The sequence below is a fragment of the Dreissena polymorpha genome, chromosome 3 (genome assembly GCF_020536995.1).
Source record: "Dreissena polymorpha isolate Duluth1 chromosome 3, UMN_Dpol_1.0, whole genome shotgun sequence".
Classification (NCBI taxonomy): domain Eukaryota; kingdom Metazoa; phylum Mollusca; class Bivalvia; order Myida; family Dreissenidae; genus Dreissena; species Dreissena polymorpha.
In genome coordinates, this window is record NC_068357.1 from 78,144,388 (window position 1) to 78,168,299 (window position 23,912).

General features: G+C 35.4%; 1 protein-coding gene across 3 annotated transcripts; it reads right to left on the minus strand.

Annotated features, from left to right (window-relative positions):
- Positions 1-2,082: 2,082 nt before the first annotated feature.
- On the minus strand, positions 2,083-20,643 carry LOC127874859 (G patch domain-containing protein 2-like). 3 transcript variants are annotated; one of them, XM_052419520.1, is made up of 8 exons: positions 20,531-20,643; positions 13,773-14,517; positions 13,092-13,168; positions 11,263-11,477; positions 9,846-9,890; positions 4,643-4,817; positions 4,117-4,325; positions 2,083-3,094 (listed from the first exon to the last, which is right to left on the minus strand). In XM_052419520.1, the coding sequence occupies exons 2-8, from the start codon at positions 14,495-14,497 to the stop codon at positions 3,086-3,088; spliced, it is 1,455 nt and encodes a 484-aa protein (XP_052275480.1). In that variant the 5' UTR covers positions 14,498-14,517; positions 20,531-20,643; the 3' UTR covers positions 2,083-3,085. The 3 variants fall into 3 exon arrangements, with proteins under 3 accessions (XP_052275480.1, XP_052275478.1, XP_052275479.1); XM_052419518.1 differs by having other exon boundaries at positions 2,083-4,325; XM_052419519.1 differs by having other exon boundaries at positions 2,083-4,325; positions 13,773-14,535; positions 20,531-20,621.
- Between the last annotated feature and the right edge of the window lie 3,269 nt (positions 20,644-23,912).

Genomic DNA, 23,912 nt, shown 5'->3' on the forward strand with positions numbered 1-23,912 from the left:
GTATAACACTTGATGCAGCAAAATCGCGATGGTGTAGTGGATGAGGTGTCCGCCTAGCGATCGGGAGTTCGTGGATTCGCTCCTTACTCGGGGAGCGTTTTCATTATCTCCTCCATAGACACCAAGTACTGGTTCTTCCCAGGAAACGGACTCGATAATGTCCATATCTGCTTATAATGCTCGTGCGCATGGCTAGATAAATCCTTGTTTGTAAACAACTAAGTATACGGCACTCGTTTTATCTGAAGATCCTCATTGAGCTGTAATGGGCGGAAGATTCCTTTCAGTTGAGGTGTTTATATTTAAAATGATATAAACTCATCATATTGACAAGACATTAACAACATTTGTACACGTTTGGAGAGCCACTCAATGTACTTAAGATAACCGTCAAGTATCTTATACTAATAGACAGTGTATGTTTAACCAGTGTTTGTTTATTGACGAAAGTAGGATTGAAGAATTCTACCCAAATATCATCAATGGCGATCAAGAACCGTAGTTTTAACTGCCAATTCTCTTTTAAAGTCTTAAAAAACTTAACTATTGCCGCAACAGATTCCATAGTCATCGCCTCTTACACGGCTTCACATCCCCTCATTTCACTGTCAACACAATAGCCAGTCTAACCTGTATGCTGTGTCATCTGCCCACACATAATGGTATTTAACCATACCATGTGTGCATACATAAATCCTTTCGGACACTCTGCCCCATAATAATCCTTGCACTCAACCGCGATGCCCACATCCCTTTTTCCACTCATAGGCGATATCTTTGTCCAAAAAATAGTGTTCCAGTGTACATCCAACATCATCAATCCATGTTCTCTAATCCCCCAGCTAAACCAATAAGTAACAACAAACGTTCCATGTGTATTCCCTGCTTTTATATTTGCGACCATATACAATGTATGTACATATTGACATTTTGTTGTGATACTTTTACAGGGAGCTATCAACTGCCTCCGTTGTAATCCATTAACAATAACACCATTAACAATAACAACATAAGCTAACTGCCTATTTATGTACAAAATAATTCATTATCACCTGAATGAAATACGAGATTTTTTATGTACATGGTATAAGAACGGAGCCTATTAATTCAGAAAATAGTATATTTTGAAAATACAATCACAAAGATGCAGTAATTTATCTTTTCATTCAGAAAATAGCTTAACATGTTCTTTTGAAAACACAATTACAAAGACACAGTATTTATCATAAATGTGAAATACCTGAAGTTCATCTGCAATATTTACACAAATGTTTCAACAACAACTCTGAGAAGTTTTTTCATGAACAGCATGATATTAGAACTGACATAGACAAGATGCAGTGGTTTGTGAGAACCCAGCACACACTTTATATTTCTGAATATATCTGCAAAGAAATACATGTACATATAACATGACAACAAATCACTGAATGATAGATGTCTGTGTCTTTGTATTTTAATCTCAATGGCAAGGAAAGTGTGTATACCATGTAAACTGATGTTGGATACATGTAAACTGATGCTGGATAAATGTAAACTGATGTTGGATACATGTAAACTGATGTTGGATACATGTAAACTGATGCTGGATACATGTAAACTGATGTTGGATATATGTACACTGATGTTGGATGCACATACAGTTTGTAAACTGATGTTGGATACATATAAACTGATGTTGGATATATGCCAACTGATGTTAGATATATGTATACTGATGTTGGATATATGTACACTGATGTTGGATACATGTACACTGATGGTGGATACATGTAATCTGATGTTGGATACATATTGAAGTTATGAATTTCTGAATATATACAGGATGAACAATTCACATAATGTTACTGAGATCTCGGGAAAATACATTTCCTATTTGATGACATATTTTTATTTTTACTTTTATAAAATCTTAAAATATAAACAAATTTTTAAGTATACACAATTCAAAATGATTGCCTAGGACTACTAAAACTTGTCATACAATTCTATAACATAGGAGCTATTATTTCATGTGTTAACAGTTAAGAAAATTAACTCTTTAACCACGGACTCTAGATCAATATACACTCCGTGCTTTAACTAATGAATTAATGAAATTGTTATTATCTACAGGATAAAAACCATGTATTTTATAAAATGCTCGAGTGTAAAAGAAGACTATAGAGTTGTGAACTGGTAAATGTTTGTTTGTTTTTGACAAGTATTACTGAAATATCTTCATGGTCAGTTTACCAACTCACAACTTTCCTGGGTTAGCTAGAGTACCAGAGCTTGATGCACTTAATTATGCCAATAACTGAAACTGACCTATGTATATGAATTCGAGGTATAGGAGATAACGGCCATAGAAATGATCTCATAACTATTCATAACACAAGTTGTGTCCAGGCCGGGGATCAAGCCTGCGTTCCTTGGAATTGTAGGCCAGAACTCTACCTGCTGAGCTAGCTTGACCCCTTACTTTTATATGAAAGGTAAACTCAATTGTTCTCTACTATTTCGCAAACTTCATAAAATGTTAACAGTAAATTATCGTAACATTTGGAGGTTTTAACTAACTTGTACGTGCGTATGTATGTAGAGACCCAATCATGAAGACAAGTTACAATTTGAATTGGTTTGCAAAACATAATATTTCACTTAAGGTAACAAATGAAGAATGATTCAATACCAGTGTGAATAAAAATACATTTCGATACACCAATTATTTCTTATGCAAACCTGTACAACTTTACTTACAAAGCTCCTAACGGACCCTGAACAGTGTCAAACAAGGTCAGTCAATTAATATTGGGCAAAGCACAGCTCTATCCAAATATATATTTGCTACCTTGCATCAATCCTTTGCAGGGTCAGTAAGAAGTTGTATAACAAAGTACGTGAGTGCCCTTCATTCTATATCATCAATGTAATAACAGGAGAAAAGTTCGCTGTCTTATAAAACGTATAAAATTTTTGGATCTGGATCTGGATAGGTACACAGCAGGACCTTTCGGTATACATCCATGACATCTTTTAACGTTACTTTCCTAATAACAAAAGCAACAACCCTAATATGGGCAGAAAAACTCAGAATGAGACCTCAGCCAATCTGAAACCAGATTTCTGAACAAGGTAAGATAAAGCCATTGCAAGAATCCATAGTCTACACATTTTGTACAAGAAAAGAACTACAAAAACCAGGATAAAAAATGCTAAAAATTTGAGTCCACATGCACTCATACAAGTACAAGGTTCGTTTCACAACCTCCCAATACAGAAATCAGCAGTTGAAATTTGCAACTGTAATAGTCAATTAACTTGTGGATTACTTACTGAAAGTGCAAAAATCCATGATATTTTTGGGGTGTTTAAAAGTGTCACAAGCTATTTCAACACATGTGATGAAACATTTACCAGCTAATTTTCATGCAGTGTATTTTATGTAAAAAGTATCTGGGTTTGACGTGTTGCAATTTGCCCTACATTTACATTTATACATGAATTGTACACTGTTTTGTTTTAGAAACTATGAATGTCACTGACATAATTCTTCAAATGGAAAAAAATGTTGCAAAAGTATTAAGAAAGATGCCATACAGTAAGATGCAAGATTTTGATTTATGAACACTAGCTGCGCATATTGTGCAGAAAGTTATCAAATGTATTAAACTGGTTCAATGTATGTTATACTCATGCACACTAGCACTTCTCACAGCAGAGACCTATTCCCCTCTGCATTCCATACAGTAATTTTTACCTACTTGTGACAAATCAGACCCTGGGGTGTGGCAAGTTTGACCTCACGGGCATTATCTGAACAAAGTTTGAAGAGAACCACTGATATATATTTAGTTATTTATCTATATAAACTTTTTGACCCCCAGAGTATGACAAGCTGATTCATACATTACATATTTACACACTAGACAACACACTGGACATAGAAAGCAATAATACAAGATAATATATTATAAATTCATTACATTACAATGTCCAGCAGTGTAACACAATGGCAAAGACAGCGTACAGTTCTGCGTTGAATCACTATCAGGAAATCGTTTCATTTTCAGAAATTCTCTCCGGACTCAATTTCTTAGATGCTACATTGCACAACCCTATTACGGTACCTACATTTCCCCCAGCCCCTGTGGTCCCAGAGGTGACCCCTGGGAATTCACAACCCAGCCCCTGGCGATGGGGCCGTATGGTAGCGGTCACAGGGGTTCTGATCCCCGCCCCATTAAGACCCAGCCCTTGACCCGGTGTCCAGCCCATCTGCTGTAACATACGGTTACCAAGGTTGCTCTCCGGAATGGGCTCTGACTGAATGCTGAACAAGCCTGAAGAAAGGAGAACATATATGACAAGTGTATGAATGCTGAAAAAGCCTGAAGAACAGTAAGAAAAATGTGAAAGTGTAATTGCTGTTAGCTTAATGGAGTTTCATTGAAAAGCAAAAGGTCTCAATATCATAAAAAATATTAATATCACTCAATTATTTTAATGATATTTAATATTCATTCTTTTATCAATTCTTTAAACACGGGTCATATGAACACATCCGAAATTAATTTCTAGAAGTCTGCATAGATAAGGTCACGATAGTGAATATCCAGCATGTCTATTAAATTTCCATATTATGTAAATATGTACCCACCATATTCTGCCTCATTGATAGGAGGCGGGGTTTTACGCTGTCTCTTACTGTCTGTGAGGGCGCTGCTGTTGCTGCTGTTGTTGTTGCTGCTAGCAATCCAGGCCCCTAGCTTTCCCTGCATGCTGTTCCACTTGTGTCGCTCCTGGATGAACCTCTGTACAGTGTAACCAGGTATCTGGAATATGTACAACAGTGTAACCAGGTATATGAAAATGTCTAAAAAAGAAGTAACAGCAGTTTGAAAATGTAAAATTTGTAACCAAGTATCTTAAAAATGTACAGGAGGGCCAGGGACCTTAAGGCGCTCACCTGAGACTCTAAGGATCTAAACTATTCTAACAAAGTGCCAGATGATTCATGAAGATTGGACAAAAAAGTGACAAGAGTATTCACTTTTTTTTTAATATGACCTAGAAACCTAGTTTTTGAGCTAAAATGACCCACTTTCAATAGGACAAATATTCTGACCAAGTATCATGAAACTTTTTGCTTAGGTGAGCTCAAAATCTTAATGCAAGCACTGCATGCATGCAGTGCATTGTCAAAGAGTAAGAATCAGCCATAAAGTTTAAATTAGCTGTAAATTAATATACAAATGTTAAGCACCAATCTTGATATAAAACATGTATTGCAATTACTCTAAATTTTCAGACACTTAAAAATAATTTATTTGTTTAGTGTTTGAAAATGTAGATACTGAAAATATTCCCAAATTACTGGTGTCAGAAAATTTAGAGACAAAAATTAAATGTTCGAAAATCATAATTATATTATTATACAGGGGTCAAAGTTGGAAATTTTGAAAATCCTGAACTTAAAGCTGGGGGCCTGGAGGCCCCCGGGAGCTCCTGGATTCGATGCATTTAAAGGGTGCCTGTAGCTGTTCTGGTGATTCTATTTCCTTATAAAAAACATACACAAATATTTAAAAATCTTCATGTATTTGATAAGGAACACACAAAAGTTAGTCAAAAGACAATTCATTTTCTATTTATATTTTCAACTGTATGCAAAGGAACTTTTTCATCATACTTAAGCAATAGTGACAAATAAAAACACTGTCTCATATAGTTTTTATTGCTTGCTAACTTATGTTACTAACATCCGTTTCTATTTACATTATTTACAACACCATATCTCTGTAGCATATTGTCAATGGCTACTTTATTATTCTCAACATCAAAATATTGGACAAGAATATTCAACACTGTCATTATTTTTTTTCGTTGCTTCGTCGAGATTTTTAGTGATACAAATCTGTTTTTCATTTTCAGCTTCAGTTCCTCCTTGAACGATTTCGCCAGTCTTTGTGGATTAATGTATGTCACACTGGTAGGCGACAAAGTAATTCTCTAAGGCTGGTTTGTCTTTGGCTAGGCACTTGGACAGTTCTAAAATATCACTCACAAAGGAAAATGGAAGGCAATGCTCACTGAGAAAAGCTGACACATGCACCCTCTGTCTGGCAACTCTGTCTTGCATGGACTTGACTGCAGGTGTTGCTTTTGAAGAGCACGGTAAAACCTGAAAGTCATTACAAATTACCGCATTATATTTTTCACACATACTTTAACAATTCAATAATACATATTTAATACATGCAGAATCAAATGGTTGTCACATTTATATTCACAGATGCATGCTGCCATAAGCGTCCACATACACCTAAGAAAATTGGGTATTGTGGCTTTTGCTAAACGGTTAAAATTGAAAATTTCGGCATGGGTTTCCCTGACTTTTGTTCAAATTTTTGTTTGTGATCGCTAAATAAACGTATATTTTTGACAGGTTGTCCATAAGTTTTACAAAAAGTAAAAAAAAACATTTCTTGCTGCTGGGCTCATATGTAGGGGACAATAAAACATTTCATTTAACTAAAAAAAGACCTGTCCCAGTCAGCAAAAATGGCGTATTTGGTCGTATTTTCAATTACTGTTAAAATTCTTTTCCTGTTTTATGCTTTATTCAAAGGTCAAAATGTTTTAAAAGCTCACAATCAATGAATCATAGGTTAGTAATAAAATATGTTGGCAAATTTGCTAGATATATCTTTAATGCAAACAAGCCAAACAGTAAACATTAGCAATAGAAAATACGACCAAATTCGGGGTGTTATTAAAAAAAAAAAAAACCTACCTGGCTGGTCTTGATGGTTCTTATATTCTTTATGTGATTAGGGTCCTCTGCGTGGAGACGGAATGCCTTCTTCTCACTTGACTGATAATTCAGGGTTTTCTTACAGACTTCAAAAACCGCTTTTCCACAAGATTCCACTTTCCTCAACCAGTACCCCCACTCCCAGCCCGTAGAGTCTTTCTCGTGTAACCATTCCCAGCGCCACTTATTTTTTGCGAATTATGGTCGCTTCGTGCCACTACCAGTTCGTGCCACTGATATTTCTGTTGAAAAGGGATAGCGTTTCGTCCCACTGATAATATATAGCCGGGTAGGTGTGAATAATACCGTGTAGGTGTTAATCAAAATGGGAAACTTTTGCACCTGTGATGGTCACCTCTGTGCCATGTAAAAACAACCTTTTTTTAATTTCAAGATTATTTATTCACTGAACTGCTAAACGTCCGCGTAACATTTCGTGGCTTTGTTTCTGACACTGCACGTCTAGTATGTGCGACCACCATCACTGCACTAGAAAAAAAAAAGACAATAAGTATTAACATTATTTATATAACAAGTAATAATTCATAATAATTGATATTGATACTAGTATTCTCATTTACAATGGTATTCTCGTTTATAATGGTATTCTCATTAATACTGAGTGAACATTTAATTAGTATGATTGCTTATAATGTACATACCTTTGCTAGTTAATAACTTTACTAATTGACCATAAAAGGCCTGGCTCGCTAATTAATTGTTTGCACGTCGCTACTATAACATTTGAATGCCTTTAGCGGCTAATTAATAGTTTGCGAGTTGCTAGTAAAACATATGCTTTTCTAAAAGTAAATGACCAACATTTTATTATTTCTTTATTGAAAATAAATTGTATTATTGTTCATTCATGCTTTCTAATTATTGTTAAATGTAATACATATACATGATGCATAAAATAAAACACTTCATGTTTTATATTTATTGGACATAATGCACATGGTGCCTAAAATAAAAATAAGAGCATGTTATGTTTTATATTTATTGAACACAATGCAGTCTGCGAACATAATATAATGATCGCAAAATTAAAATAACAGCACTATATATTTTTAATTTATTGAACATACATGTAATGCACATGGTGCATAAAAAAAAAACGACAGCACTTTGTGTTATAAATTTATTGAACACAATGCACTATGCAAACATATTTTAATAATAATAATCGCATAATCGGCAAAACATGCTTTTGGCAAAATAAATAATATCATTAATACATATACACAGTGAGATGAATATTAATAACTGAAACACAAAAACGGTAAAATAAACAAGAAAATATAATTATAATTGTTAACACTGTTGTAATTTGCTACATCAATATACACCCCATTATGATTCACACCTATACGGTATTATTCACACCATTCTGGCTATATATTATCAGTGGGACGAAACGACCAATCCCTCCCAGCCCCTTCCTACAGAAATATCTGTGGCACGAACTGGTATTGGCACGAAACGACCATCACCCTTTTTTGCACCTTTTTACTCGTCCTTGTCCGAGTTCTTTCACGTTATATTCGACAGGCAAGTATCTCATTGCCATTTTTCTCAACTAAATCTAAACACAACTTCTCATTTGGCATTAAATATACGCATAAAGTCCGATAATAACCAAGTAATACAAATAAAATTCCAAGAGAATATCTGTGATTCCATTTTCTATTGATATGTAAACACCGCGGTAATATAGACTTTTTCTATTGGATACATTGAATTATTTCGACCAATGAAATAACCCAATATATACATGAATGCTGAGAATAAACGCCGGACGTATGGGATGCATTAACGCTGGCATTATGGCCAATCATGTATCTATGGACATAAGTCCACAGTTATGTAATGAACCCTATCATTCACAAATTAGTACAGGAAAGAAATGATAATTATATCATTTAAAAAAAAACTTAGACAAATCAATCATTTGATTTATAAATAATCAAAATAAAAAATCTGTACAGTAACTGTGAAAAGAACTAAAATTCTTGGTAAGGAAATATATAATCTGAGATTTATAATTATATAAACTACTTTCCTTGTAAATAATTGTCTCTAACAAATCTCTATTTTTAGTAGCAAATAATTAAAAGCCACTACCGTGACTGTAGATTCACCACTCAAAATGTGCAGGTCCATGAGATACACATGCATGCCAAATATCAAGTTGCTATGTTCAATATTGAATAATTATCTCCCTTTAAAGCTTATTACTTCCCTTGGATTTGTGTTTTTGACCTTAGACCTTGAAGGATGACCTTGACCTTTTACCACGATGTCTTTGTCAGAAACACAATGCCGCCTACTGGGCCGCTTTAATTTATTTAACAAAAATATATAATTTGGCAGGTCAGATAATTATGTCCATTTAAAGCTTATTACTTCCCTTGGTTCTGTTTATTTGACCCCGTGACCTAGTTTTTGACCCGGCATGACCCATATTCTAACTTGGCCTAGATATTGTCTAGATACAACTTCTGACAAAGTTTCGTAAAAATCGGATGAAAACTATTTGATTTAGAGAGTGGACTCGAAGTGTGACAGACTGACAGGCAGTGCGAAAACTATATAAATAGTATAAATGCTTAAAAACATTAAACATACTTTGTCCTTAATGTTGGGTGAATCGATTGTTTTCTACCGGTATACATGGTTATTTGCCCAATTATGCAAATGTTATGGTCCATTGCCCTCATGCATGCGTCTCCCACGTTTTATGACCTTAATCCATTTGTAAAAATCTATGATTAACGTGTTACAAGATAAGCGAATACAGTGCCGAAATCTGTTAAAATAGCACTATAAAGTATGCTGTCTGAAAATTTAGAGTCATTAATGAAAGACGAAAACGCGCATATCTGAAAATTAAGTCACAATTTAAAAAAAATTTGGGCCAAAAAAGAGGAAGTCCGAAAAATGTGAGTGTCTGAAAACATAGAGTAATTACGGTAATCTGTAAAACTAGAATTTTACTTAAACTGAAACTTGCAATAAAATCTAACCATCTAAATGTTGTACTTACTTTGCCACGAAGCTTTCTTCTCCCAAACCGGATGTCCCTGCCACACTATAAACATAAAAAGAAATAATTTTATAAAACAAAACAACATGAGCTGCATAGTGAGAAAACCGGGCTTAATGCATTTAATGCTTTTTCCAAACCTAAATGAAGATTTCGAAACCTAAACACGGACCCTAAGTTCAAGGTCAAGGTCAAAATTTGTGTGCGCATGGAAAGGCCTTGTCTATATTCACATGCATACCAAATACGAAGGTTACATCTAAAACGACATAGAAGTTATGAATTTTTTTGAGTGGAAACGTAATTCTTAGATGATTCAAGGGCCTTAACTCAAAATTGCCAGGGTAAATTTGGCTCATTATAAAATTTAACCTAGATTATATTGCCTTACACATTTTAATAAAGTTTGTTGAAGATCCGATGAAAATTGCTGTAGTTATTGAGCGGAAACGAGAAAAAACTCAATTTTTTTATGATTCAAGGGCCGTAACTCAGGAATGTCTTGGTCAATTTGGCTGATTATCGATCTTGACCTAGATCTTATGACCTTACACATGTTCATGAAGTGTGGCAAAGATTCTATGACATTTGCTCGAGTTATTGAGTGGAAACGAGAAATTTTTTTTTTTTCTATGAATCAAGGGCCGTAACTCAGGAGTGTCTGGGTCAATTTGGCCGATTATCGATCTTGACTTAGATGATATTGCCTTACACATTTTTATGTGGTTTGGTGAAGATCTGATGACAATTGCTCGAGTTATTGAGCGGAAACGAGAAAAAACCCAATTTTACAATGATTCAAGGGCGGTAACTCAGGAGTGTCTTGGTCAATTTGGCTGATTATCAAACTTGACCTAGATTTTATGAACTTACACATGTTCATGAAGTGTGGCGAAGATCCTACGACATTTGCTGGAGTTATTGAGTGGAAACTAATCCGGACAGACGGACAGACTAACTAACTAACTAACGGACGGTGTGATTTTAATATGCCCCAGAACCTATGTTCTGGGGGCATAAAAATTCCATAAAAGCAGAAAATGCTGTCCCTGATTAGCCTGTGCAGACTGTACTTATCAGGGACTTAAGCCCCATTTTCCCCAGAGCTAGGCTCATATTAACATTAATATTTGCATGCTGGGAAATTTATCGTCTGCTAAAATGTTGTCTGCTTAATTTCTACAATTAGCATTTCTTCGCTTTAAAAAAAACAACAAAAACTATCAGAATAGCAAACAGTTTGGATCCAGATGAGACGCCACGTTCTGTGGCGTCTCATCTGGATCCAAACTGTTTGCAAAGGCCTCCAAAGTTCAGTTCCCACACTGAAAGAGTTAATTAATACCTGAGTAAATCCTCTGAAAAGAAACAGACTCCCATGCTGCCAGATTTTGTACAATGTCCATCAAAAACTCACCTTTCTCATAATGCGGGTCATACGGGCCTTGAAGCCGACCTGCGAGGACCGGGAAAGATGTTGGAAGGAGCCGTTGAGGATCTGCTGGAACTGCTTGTCAGACACCATGGGCTCATCGTCGCTGGTCACACCCTCGTTCTCCCACCATGGGATCACGCCCGGGATGCCACTTGCTGGGCCCGCCTCGTGGAAGAAATCACTCTGCTCGTCATCAGCTGGAAGTGGGGTGATTACTTAATCACTTTGATAGGCATGTTAACACATTTGTTTTCCCTTAGAAAATCTAATGAAATTAGAGACCCCTTATTGATAGATACAAGTCTTTACTGATCAGCAGCAAACAGCATAAAACCTGAACAGCATGCTAGTTACTTGCAGTCTGTTTTGGTTTTACACTGGTTGCATATAGCCATTTTCACTTTTCTTGTGAGTTTGAAATGAATATCATCCTTCGTTTTTAGAATGTTAGATAAAGTTGTACATAAAATATATATTATCCGAAAGGACTATATACTAATAATGCATGAGAAAATCAAAGCATTATTCTTAAGTGTTTTCAATCAAGTGGGTTTAATGCAATACAGGATAAGCTTTATTTTAACCTCAAGGGTTGAAATAGGCCCATTTTCTCTACACAAGTATAGTTTTATCAGGCAAGGTTTTTAATCCTGATCGTTTCATACCATGTACAGATGTTAATCAATCATAGCAAACCATGTGTGCCTTGCACCTGTGATTTAATTCTTAATCTAGGCCTTTTTCTTCTACTATCACAGTCAGATAGTCGGACCTGTTCAATGAACAATTATGCATTGTTTTTTCCCAGTATAAATGACAAACAAAATTTCCCACTGTTAAAACATCTGTATTTTTGTTTTCTCAAAAATGCAAATAAAAATGCCCATATGTTTAATCATTAAAAGCTTATTGTCAGACTGACAAAACATTTGGATGTTTTCAATTTTAATGTTGGATAAAAAGAACAGCACTTCATTGCTTGATTTGCCCCCAAAAAATAAATGTTGCATTCAATCTTAATTTATATTTTCTTGTAAATTTTTAGAATTTAATATGCCAAGCATCCATGCGCATACATCCTGTTACCTTATTTACTCATGACCATTATGAATACCTCATGTCTTGATTGGACAAAAAATAGAAACATATCCTGAATTCAGTAACTGATGTCACATGCAATGGTGTACCTGTATGTTTACCTCCAAACAATGGAGAATATTTGTTTTTAAAGAATCATTGTTATCGTCATTAATGCTGGAAACACTGTTAACAAGAGCATGGCATAATGGTTGCCACGCTCGGGTACGGGTGCAGTTTTGAATGAATGAAAGCTTGTCAGATTATTTTTTTTAAAGGTCACAGAGACCTTGACCTTTGACCTAGTGATCCAAAAATGGGTGTGGCATGTAGAACTCATCAAGGTGCATCTACATATGAAGTTTTGTAGGTGGAAGCACTTTGATTTTTATTTAGAGCCAATGTTCAAAACCTTAACAAAATGTTAAGGTTTTAGGACGACGTGGACGACGGACGACATCACGAGTTGGCTATGACAAAACCTCGGGTTTTCTCCGAAAACGCCGAGCTAAAAATGTACATCATTTGTGTTTATTGTTTTCTTACTCATAACGTCACAAGGTATGATGGCCCTACAATTTTTATGAAATGTCAAGATTTTAACGTTATCCATTAAGGCATGAAATTACACATTTAAATCCTTACTTTGGGTACTGTAATTGTAATTTAGTAATTTAAACACTATAACAAAGAATGTTACTTGTTTTCATACATCATTAAGACTAATACTCTACCCTCTGCAGTGACACAATATTCATCCCCTGACAGTGACTCTGTGCTGCTACTCAATGTAGAACTGCTGCTGTTGTCCCTGTAATTACATGCAAATGATCGTTCATTTGAGCCTCATTCTGGGAAAACTGGGCTTAATGCATGTGAGTAGTGTAGTCCCAGATAAGCCTGTGCATTATTGGCAACACTTTCCGCCTTAACAAGACTTCTCTGTAAGAAGAGACTTCCTTCAAATTAAAAGATTCATAAAAGCAGAAAGTGTCGTACCTGATAAGCCTGTGCGAATTGCACAGGCTAATATTGGATGACACTTTATGCAAATGCATTAAGCCCTGTTTATCCAGAATTAGGCTCATAATCTTAAATCATGAGACAGTAATCATAGTGCTGGTAGAGAATACTTACAACTATTGATGACTTCACAATAGTACAAGAAACATCTGATTTCTTACTCACATCATGATAAGAATAAGTCTAAGCAATGTCCTGATAAGACAAATTTGCTTCCAAAGTTATTGTATATAGCATACATTCAGCTTGACAGCAAAAATGTATCACACATTTTAATATCTTATTGTGGTAAATACCAGTTAACCTTTGTCAAGCACACAATAATTTTGCTTGATTAAATTGTAAATTTCAAAATGGAATCTTATTAATAAAACATAACAATTCCAACATACTGAGAGTTCATGGTTAGATCCAAAGAAGTTTCATCTTCTTTATTAAAGCAATCATCGGCTCTGAAATCAGACTTTCTGGAGCTGCGTTTCCTCTTGCCAGGTACGGCTTCCTCTGTACTCCCTTCTTTGGCAGTGTGGGGGAAGGTGCCCCCGTCCATGGGGCTTGTACCCATGCTGCAATGAGGCAGCTCCATTCCCTTGCTCCTGGGCCGTATGTACTTGGGTTTGCCTTTCACTGGAGAATCGTGCTGGGAGGAGGTCGGATCTGGATCTATAGCCATTGTTTTGTACTTTTTACGCCTTCTTTGCGGTCGTATTGGCGAAAACATGCATTCATTTACAGAGTCAGATTCCACCTGAGGTATGTGGTTGATTCCTAGTGGTAAAGTAAGCCGCACAATGTGTTTAGCAATAGTCAGGTCATCTGAATCACTCTGTGCACAGTTCTCCATGTAGTCTTTTAGCACCTCATCAATACTGCTCTGAGATGTCTCGCTGAAGTTTCCGTTTTCAGGCTGGTGGCGTTTGCGCCTCCCTCGACGTTTTCTCGGATGACGTCGTGAGCTCGACGAGGACGCCCCGTGACCCCCGTCACTCTTAGAGCGCTTGTGGGTCGCAGCGTCCTCTAGAGCCAGACTGAGATCATGGACCAAGTCGTCCATTTTTCCAATAGAGCTGGAGAACACTCGCAGCCTCTCAAAGTCATTCACAATGTTACTCTCCATCTGGATAGTTGCTTACTTCCCTGAAGTAATGATTATTTCTATAATAAATATATGCATTATAAATAAATACAGTAAATAAACAAAAACTAATTTCAATTCTATAGGTTTTTATGAAATAAAACAATCTAGATATACCTATATTTACTTTTGCAGGTTTCTCCCAAAGATATTTTATTTGAAGAATTTTATTAAAAATAAAATGTATAAAAAAATTACTACTATTTCTCTGAGGTGTATCAATCATGAGTACCATAACAAGAATAGTTTACCATATCTTCATTAAAAATGTCAAGTGCACTCAAAATAACGTGAATGCTTCACACATGTAAATAATTAATAAAATACAACAGCTAAAATCCAATCATTGTTCTTGGATTATCACATGTTCAACTATTAAATATCAGGTAGATTAAAATTGTCAGGACTTTCTCTTGACTCAACATCAAGGATAACCATAAAATAGTTCCTGAAAAGTCCCCAAACAATCTGCTAGTCTGAAAGGACAAGTGGAAAAACAAAAGGGCCAAAGACCCTACAAAGGTTGCTCAGCTGACAATTTAAGTAACTGCCGGTAAACAAAACAAGAGCTGTCAGAGGACAGCGCGCTCTACTATTCGAGTGCTTGACAGTATAACGTAAGCCATCATGGGGAAATTGTTCATATTCAATAATTTATAAGACGATCTTTCAAAAAAAAAAAAAAAAAATTTTTTTTTGGGGGGGGGGGGGGGGGTGAGGGGGGTAGGGGGGGGGGGGGTGAGAGGGGGGTATAATGTGGGGTGGGGTAATTTATTAGATGATGTTTAAAAAAAATCTATTTTTTTGGGGGGGGGGGGTGGGGGTGAGAGGGGGGTATAATGTGGGGTGGGGTAATTTATTAGATGATGTTTAAAAAAAAAATTGGGGGGGGGAGAGGTTGGGGTGGGGGGTCGGGGGTGAGAGGGGGGTATGGGGGTATAATGTGGGGTGTGGTAATTAATTAGATGATGTTTAAAAAGAAAAAGTTGGGGGGGGGATTCTGGTAGGCGCGTGGGGTATTGTTTGGGTGGAATCCATTGTGGTATTCAGGTAAGTGTTGTTTTGTCAAAGTAATAATTAAATGTGATTATAAATAAAGAAGTTATGGCAATTTAAGCAAAATGTTCAATTATCTAAGTTTAAAAGGAGCCATAATTATGTCAAAATGCTTGATACAGTGGTCTGCTCTTGTTTATAGGTTGGGGTCATGTTGGTAAACAAGTATGCAACATATAAAAGCAATATGTCAAAGGATATAGGAAATATTTGGAGTAGTACGAAAACTTTAACATAGATTAGATTTATCAATAATATGCATGTTCTAAGTATAAAAGGGGCAATAATTATGACAAAATGCTTAATAGAGTTGTCTGCTCTTGTTTATAGATTGGGGTGATGTTGGTAAACAAGTATGCAAAATATCAAAGCAATATGTCTAGTGACAATGAAAATAAAAAGGGTAGTACGAAAACTTTAACATTTGCTGAATATTTTAAGTGGAAAAGGGGCCATAATTATGACAAAATGCTTGATAGAGTTGTCTGCTCTTGTTTATAGGTTGGGGTCATGTTGGTAAACAAGTATGCAAAATATGAAAGCAATATGTCAAGGGACAAAGAAAATATTTGGGGTAGTACGAAAACTTTAACATTTGCACGCTGACACAGACGCTGGGGTGAGTAGGATAGCTCTACTATATATATTTCATATATAATAGTCGAGCTAACAAAGAATCGGTGAAATATCCTGCAATATGGCTAGATTTCACTTCCAAATCAAATAACCACATTTTACTGTAAAGTGCAAAGTATAGCGATTCTTACACACTTTTTATATGGTTCTGTTAACAGAGGAGATAAATCCTTCTTAACTTAAATTCATGCAAACTATTGAATATGCATTTGGTTTTTGGCTTTCCAAATATGCAAGTGGTTATATGTTGCAATGAATGTAATTTATGATGAAAGGAAAACACTCCTTAGAAAATGAGATCTTCTTGAATCATTTAAGCTTTTATGAGTACATAAGTACAGTTCAAAGTTCTTCATAGTAAAACCAAATTCCATTTAAAACAATAAGTCTTTAGTGTGTCCATAAAATCAAAATAAATCAACCTAAATACATGTAACAAACACAATGGTTACAATTGACATCAATTTGTGTGTCTTTGTTGATAAATGCTCAACACAAAAAGTTGATAAAAAAACAAAATAAAACTGTAAGCCAAAATTTTTAATTGATGATTCAATTTATCTTATGGTGGTTCCACAGATAGTCAATGTACATGTGTAACGTGATTGGTTGATAAGACAAGAGATCTATCTTGCTAAGGATTCGGCAGATAGTCAATGTATAAATAAGCATATTTTCACATTCAGAATACTCTGCGTTTTCTATTGGAAAAACTTAAGCATTTTCATAACCAGTTGACGTGTTCTAAATTTTAATTGATATCATCATTCTGTGAGCACACAATATCAAGTAATTTTTTTTTTGATAGGTATATGGACGATGCGGACCATGGACCAAAGGCCCAGACCATACGGCCCAGATTTGCGGATCATACTGCCCAGGTTTGTGGAATATACGGCCCTGATTTGCGGACCATATATATCTTTACACCATCTAGATTATTTTAATACACGAAATACTACACTGCTTAGTATGCTGCGATATTAAACATCAGTTATAATTAAAAAAACGGATAATGAAACGTTTGGATTAATGATTATTTCAATAAAATTATTCATATTAGCAGATTTGTAACTCAATTCAAATGTACATGGATCATCAATTATTCATTTAAACAGTAGGCATCATGCAAACATGCACTTTTATTGATAAATATATTTTTATTTTGATAAAATTGGACATTAATACTCATTAGAATTAATAAATGCCGCTTGGTGACAACGTTAATAAAAATTTCTTACATCACTAAAATATTTTTTCGAAAAAATAAACGTGTTTTATCTTAACAAATAAATGCAAACAACACATGTGTTAACCATGTTTCTTTATAAAACACTTGTTTATACATATATAATACATGTTATTAAAATTTAGCATTCAAACGTATATTTTAAAATGGCAATAGGAGTATAACACTTGCATTAATGACTCGGATGTTTACATCTCGAATACACCCTATTTATGACACTTACTGATTGATGTTATCTATTACAGTAGTTGAGAATATACCATAATTGATAAACACGTCTGTAACTACCAATTAAAGGTAAAGTGCGACAATCTTTATCATTGTAGACAATATCGGCTTATTTTTGCAACTGGGGTACGCACAATTTATGACACATATTGTTTGATGTTAACAATTACACTAATTGATGTGTCATTAAACGATGACATAATAGAACAATTGCCGTTTATTGCCACATCCTTTTTATATTTAATATTTTCTCACAATCCTGAATGAACATCAATTAGTATTTACTTATTGATTTTGACAATCCGTATGGTCCGTAAATGTTCAAATTTAAACAAGCAAGTTGTCATAAATGTCATTACAGCCACTTTAAAATTTAAACAACTATGTTGTCATAACTAGCATTACATCCACTTCAATATTTTTAGTTATTTATTTATAAAATACTGAGAAAGCGGAACACAAAATGAATATTAATTCAGACATGTTCCGTATGGTCCGCAAATCTGTGCCGTATAGTCTGCTTATCTTGGCCGTATAGTCTGCTAAGCTGGGTCGTATGGTATGGGTCGTATGATCCACAAATGGTCAAATTTAAACAAGTATGTCGTCATTAATGTTATTACAGCAACTTTTAATTTAATTTTTATTAAATTGATCGATACGTTATTGAAGGAAGTGGGACTGGGACATGAAATGAATATTAATGTAGACATGGTCATTTATGTCATTACATCAAGTTAGATATTTTATTATATGCATTAATACAATATTGATGGAGTGGTTTACAAAATTAATATTAATTCTGACATGTTCTGTATGGTCCGCAAATGTTCAAATTAAAAAAAGAATGTTGTCACTAATGTCTTTACATGAACTTCAATATTTTATTAAATGTATTAATACAAAATTGAAGGAGTGGAACAGGAAATTAATAGTAATTATGGCATGCTATTTACACATGTATCCGTATTTTTGTCATTGAACACCTGCCATTTATTGCAATGCCTTTTTTTATCAATACTTACTGATTAAGACATGATGCGTCTGCACATGTTCAAATTGAAACAAGTACGTTGTACTAAATGTGATTACAGCCACTTTAATATTTTAATTAATTTATTGATACAATATTGAAAGAGGTGAAACAAGAATGAATATTAATTCAGACATGTTCCATATGGTCCGCAAATTTGGGCCGTATAGTTTGCTTTTCTCGGTCAAATAGTCCGTGTTATTACAGCAACTTTTGATATTTTATAATAATTTTTATTAAATTTATTGATACAAAATTGAAGGAAAAGGAACGCGAAATTAATATTAATATAGACATTGTCCGTATGGTCCGCAAATCGGGGCCGTATGGTCCGCAAATGTTCAAATTTAAACAAGTATATTGTCACTAATGTTATAACAGCAACATTTAAATTTTTATTAAATTTATTGATACAATATAGCAGGAGTGTAACATGAAATGAAAATTAATTCTAACACGTTTCTGTATGGTCAGAAAATCTGAGCCGTATGGTCTGCAAATGTTCACAATTTTAACAAGTATGTAGTAATTGATGTCATTACATCAACTTTAATATTGTAGCAAATGTCTTAATACAATACAAATGAAGTGGAACATGAAATGAATATTAATTTTAACATGTTTTGTATGGCCTGCAAATCTGGGCCGTATAGTCCGCAAATCTGGGCCGTATGATCCGCTAATCTGGGCTGTATGGTCCGCTAATCTGGGCCGTATGGGCCATGGTCAGTATAGTCCCTGATTCTTTTGATATATTTATAATCTGTTTGTGGTAATTAATTCCACAAAAATAGTCTATGTTGCTCATTTACCCATTAAATTGCCACCTGCATTCCAGATGACTGAGTTTACATTAAAAATGCTGTTACCAGTTGCAACTCTCAGCAACCTAGTGGGTCAATGAATAGCTGGGAGTTGGATTATTGCACGGGTACGACTAAAATGCGTATATGACTCATATCCGCAGATATGACTGAAAAGTGCGGATATGAGCAAATAACGTTTTTTTTTATGCGTTTTCCTTTATTTTTTGATATGCAAATCATTCTATGAACAAAATTACACTATGTGCATGTATAATGTTTAAGTCAAATGAATTTTAAAGTGTTTTTCATTGGCATTTTAATTACAGTAACTCCCAATTCATATCTGCGAATATGAACGATCGGTCACCAATTCTGAAAGCAACATCCATACCGAAATTGAATCTGTATAGCCGATATGTGTACGATTATTATATAAAAACATATGGTCTATATCTTCCGACAAGTACATACTTTATTTCACAGGATTTACATAGGGAATGTCTTCATATTCGCAATTTTCAGTCATATCTGAGGATATGAGTCATATACGCATTTAAGACGGACCGTTATTGCACCTACTTAGAAAATGGCTAGGAAATGGAGTTACGTTTCGAAAAACACCACTTAGCGTATTTATTACCTCAATGTCAGCTTATGTTAAAAATGGCAACTCATAGTTCCTTAAGTAATGTTTATTTACAAAAAGCTGTGAAACAGTAAGCGGAGATTCGGAAGCTCCGGATTTGTTAATCCTTTGTTGGGTCCTTTATACCTTTCACACTCACTAATGTTCCTGACGAGCACCTTTTCCCTGCCTATAATACTCGAAGGAGCGGTTGGCAGTATACAGAGATAGATAGATAGATCGATAGATAGATAGTTAAGGACATATCCGAAATATATATTCCGAAACGTAACGATAGATTGTGCAAATATATTTATTTCGGATCGTTAAGACAATACACATTCTTTTTTTGGAAAAACATGTAAAAGATTTATGAACAAACCGTTTGCATATCTTAAAAAAACAAAACGCTCAAGCCAACATCATAATTTGTTCAGCTTTCGCGCAGAACTGTCAGATTTCATGGCGGCCATGTTAGCACGGTTTGATTAATACTATTTAATTCAGTACACTATCCGGTTGGTTAATCGATTTCATGGCCAAACAGTACACTTTCAAAAATGACAATTTTCGACCAAAATAATAACGACAAATAATGCAGTAATGAGGAACAGTATTGTTTGATTTATAATGAAGAACAAGTACATAAATTAACACAGTGCATTGTAGTATTTAAGAGCACATTCTGAAATGCCATTGGTTAATCATAGTTTGTGAACATTATGCCCGTGATTGATTACAAATCTATTTAAATTGATATATGAGGATAAATAAATAAATGGCGATGCGTGCGTTGGTACACACTGGTTGTGCCTTTTAATTAATTAGTGGTTAAACATCAATATAGCTACTTAGGTCGACACCGTTCTCTACGTATGATTTACAATATTAAATACTTCAGTGCACACAATGCCTTGTGAATGATTGACGAGGCACTTCAGTGCCCTGTGCTTGATTAAAGAAACACGTCTTGTGTCATGATAATAATTAGTCAAGCACTGCAGTGTCTTGTGATTGAGGCAGTCTGGTTAGTACACTGGTTGGAACACAAGATTCTAAGCTAGGCGACCCGGGTTAAATCCCCATTCATGTAAGCATGCAGATGATGTGAATTTGTTTCGTGGTCACCCTTCTTCTTCCCATTTATTGCAGGGCTCCTCTGGAGCATCATCACATATTTGACTATTCAATGAGTCTTTGACCTGGGTAGAACCCATACTTGGTGTCTATGGGGGAGATCTTAATAACAATCCCAGATGGGATTGAACCCGTGACCTCCTGATCGCTAGGCGGACACCATATCTGTTACATATTGTCAAGAAATATGTTAAAGGGACATTACTGCGTTACACTAAATACTAGATCCCATAAGAGTTATCTCTACTGTTAATCTTGTGTTGTTCAGATCGCACTGTGATTTCATGTTCAAAGGTACATTAAAAGGAAAAGACGAAGAAACCAAATGTAATTATTTAATGTTATGGGTCGGCGAAAAGGGTCGTTCAATTTACAGTACATGGACACTAACAAATGACCATCAGAAAGACTTGAAACATCATTTTGAACAATTTGAACAATATTGCAAACCAAAATCGAACAAAATTTACTCCAGATATGTTTTCAAGACAAGAATGCAAAAGGATGGAGAAACATTCGAACACTTTACTACAGATTTGCGATTATTAATAAAGGACTGTGATTACCCTGCTGGAATAATAGATGAAATGATACGCGACCATATTATATTTGGAATCCGTTCCCAAAAACTCCGCGAAAGAATGATCAGTGAAGGAAATGATCTGACACTTCAAAAATGTCTGGACATTGCCAGGACATATGAGTTGACGAAAAGCCAGGTGAAGTCGATGGGCATTAGTGGTATCCGTGCTGTGGCCAGTGCCAGTGGAACTAAACGTCCAACAACAACCAGCTTCAAGCCGAAATGGAAGGGACATAAGCCGAACAACGCAAACAGGGGAAAATGTGCAAACTGTGGTGGTAGCAAGCATCCTACAAAAGAACTTTGCCCGGCACAGGGAAAGAACTGCAATTATTGCCACAAAATGAACAATTTTGCGTCAGTGTGTTTCCAGAAGATTAAGGACAACAACACCAGAGCTAAACATAAAGCCAGAGTTAATGAGGTAAATGACTTTTCTGACTCAGATCAAAGTGACACGCATGATCAATACTCTATCAATTCGGTCATTTATGATAAGCAAAAGAATCAAGCTCATGTTAAACTGAATGTTGGTCCAAAAGAAACAAAACTAATGTTTAAAATTGACTCCGGTGCACAGGTTAATATCATTCCATTACGTAAATTTGCATTGTTAGGGATTAAAGGTCCACTCAAAAACACTCACATCAAGCTATCAGCTTACGACGGAACATCACTTAAGGTTCAAGGCACGATTCGTCTTCAATGTAGCTACGATGGTAAAAAGTCATATCTGGATTTTTACATTGTAGACAGCCCCTCCAGTCCCATATTAGGTCTAGACACATGCATGTCTATGAATCTAATCAAATTTGTGTCAGGAATTGAACATAAACATTTTTACACAAAAGACACGGTTGTATCTAAATACTCTGATGTATTTACTGGTCTAGGAACTCTCCCAGGGGAATCTGACATTTGCATAAAACCCAATGCTGTTCCAGTTATTCACCCACCTAGACGTGTTCCTGTAGCAATCAAAGACAGACTCAAAAGAGAGTTAAACAGAATGGTTAAGGATGGTGTCATAACCAAAGTTACTGAGCCGTCCGAATGGGTCAACAGTATGGTCACTGTTGAAAAGCCCAGTGGTGCTTTGCGGGTGTGTATTGACCCAAAAGACCTCAATGACGCTATAATGAGACCACACTATCCATCAAGATCAATTGACGACATTTTGCCTGACCTGACTGGCGCTAAAGTGTTTTCAAAATTTGATGCACGTACAGGCTACTGGACTGAAAAATTGAACAAAAAGTCATCTTTCTTGACAGTGTTTAATACTCCATTTGGGAGATATAGGTATCTCAGACTACCATATGGGATAAACTGCGCACAGGACATTTTTGTTCGGAAAATGGACGAATGTCTTGAAGGTTTACAGGGCATCAAGGTAATTGTTGATGATATTGTTTGTTTTGGAAGTAACAGACTAGAACATGACAAGAATCTCGATATATTGATGGACAGGTGTCGACAGATTGGTCTAAAACTCAATGCTGACAAAACTGAAGTCGGACAGACAGAAATTCCATTCTTTGGTCACGTACTGACAGAAAATGGACTGAAAATTGATCCTTCAAAAGTAAGGGCAATTCAGGAAATGCCATCTCCACAGTCAAAGTCTGAACTTGAGACAATACTTGGAATGGTAAACTATTTGCAAAGATTTGCACCAAATCTTGCTGAAATGACTAGTCCAATGAGACAATTGTTAAAAAAGGACAGTATTTTCCGGTGGGACCCGGAGCATGAAACTGCCTTAAACAAAATAAAAGAAGTTATCACTCAAAACCCAGGACAAATACTCTCGTACTTTGATCCAAAAGTTGATGTTGTGTTGCAAGTTGACGCATCACAAAATTGACTTGGTTGCGTTTTACTGCAAAACGACAAACCTGTTTGCTTTGCCTCAAAAGCATTGACGGAGACAGAGCGAAACTATGCGCAAATCACAAAAGAGCTCTATGCTGTGTTATTTGGCATGACGAAATTTCATCAAATGACATACGGACGACACATACTCAGTAATAGTCCAAAGTGA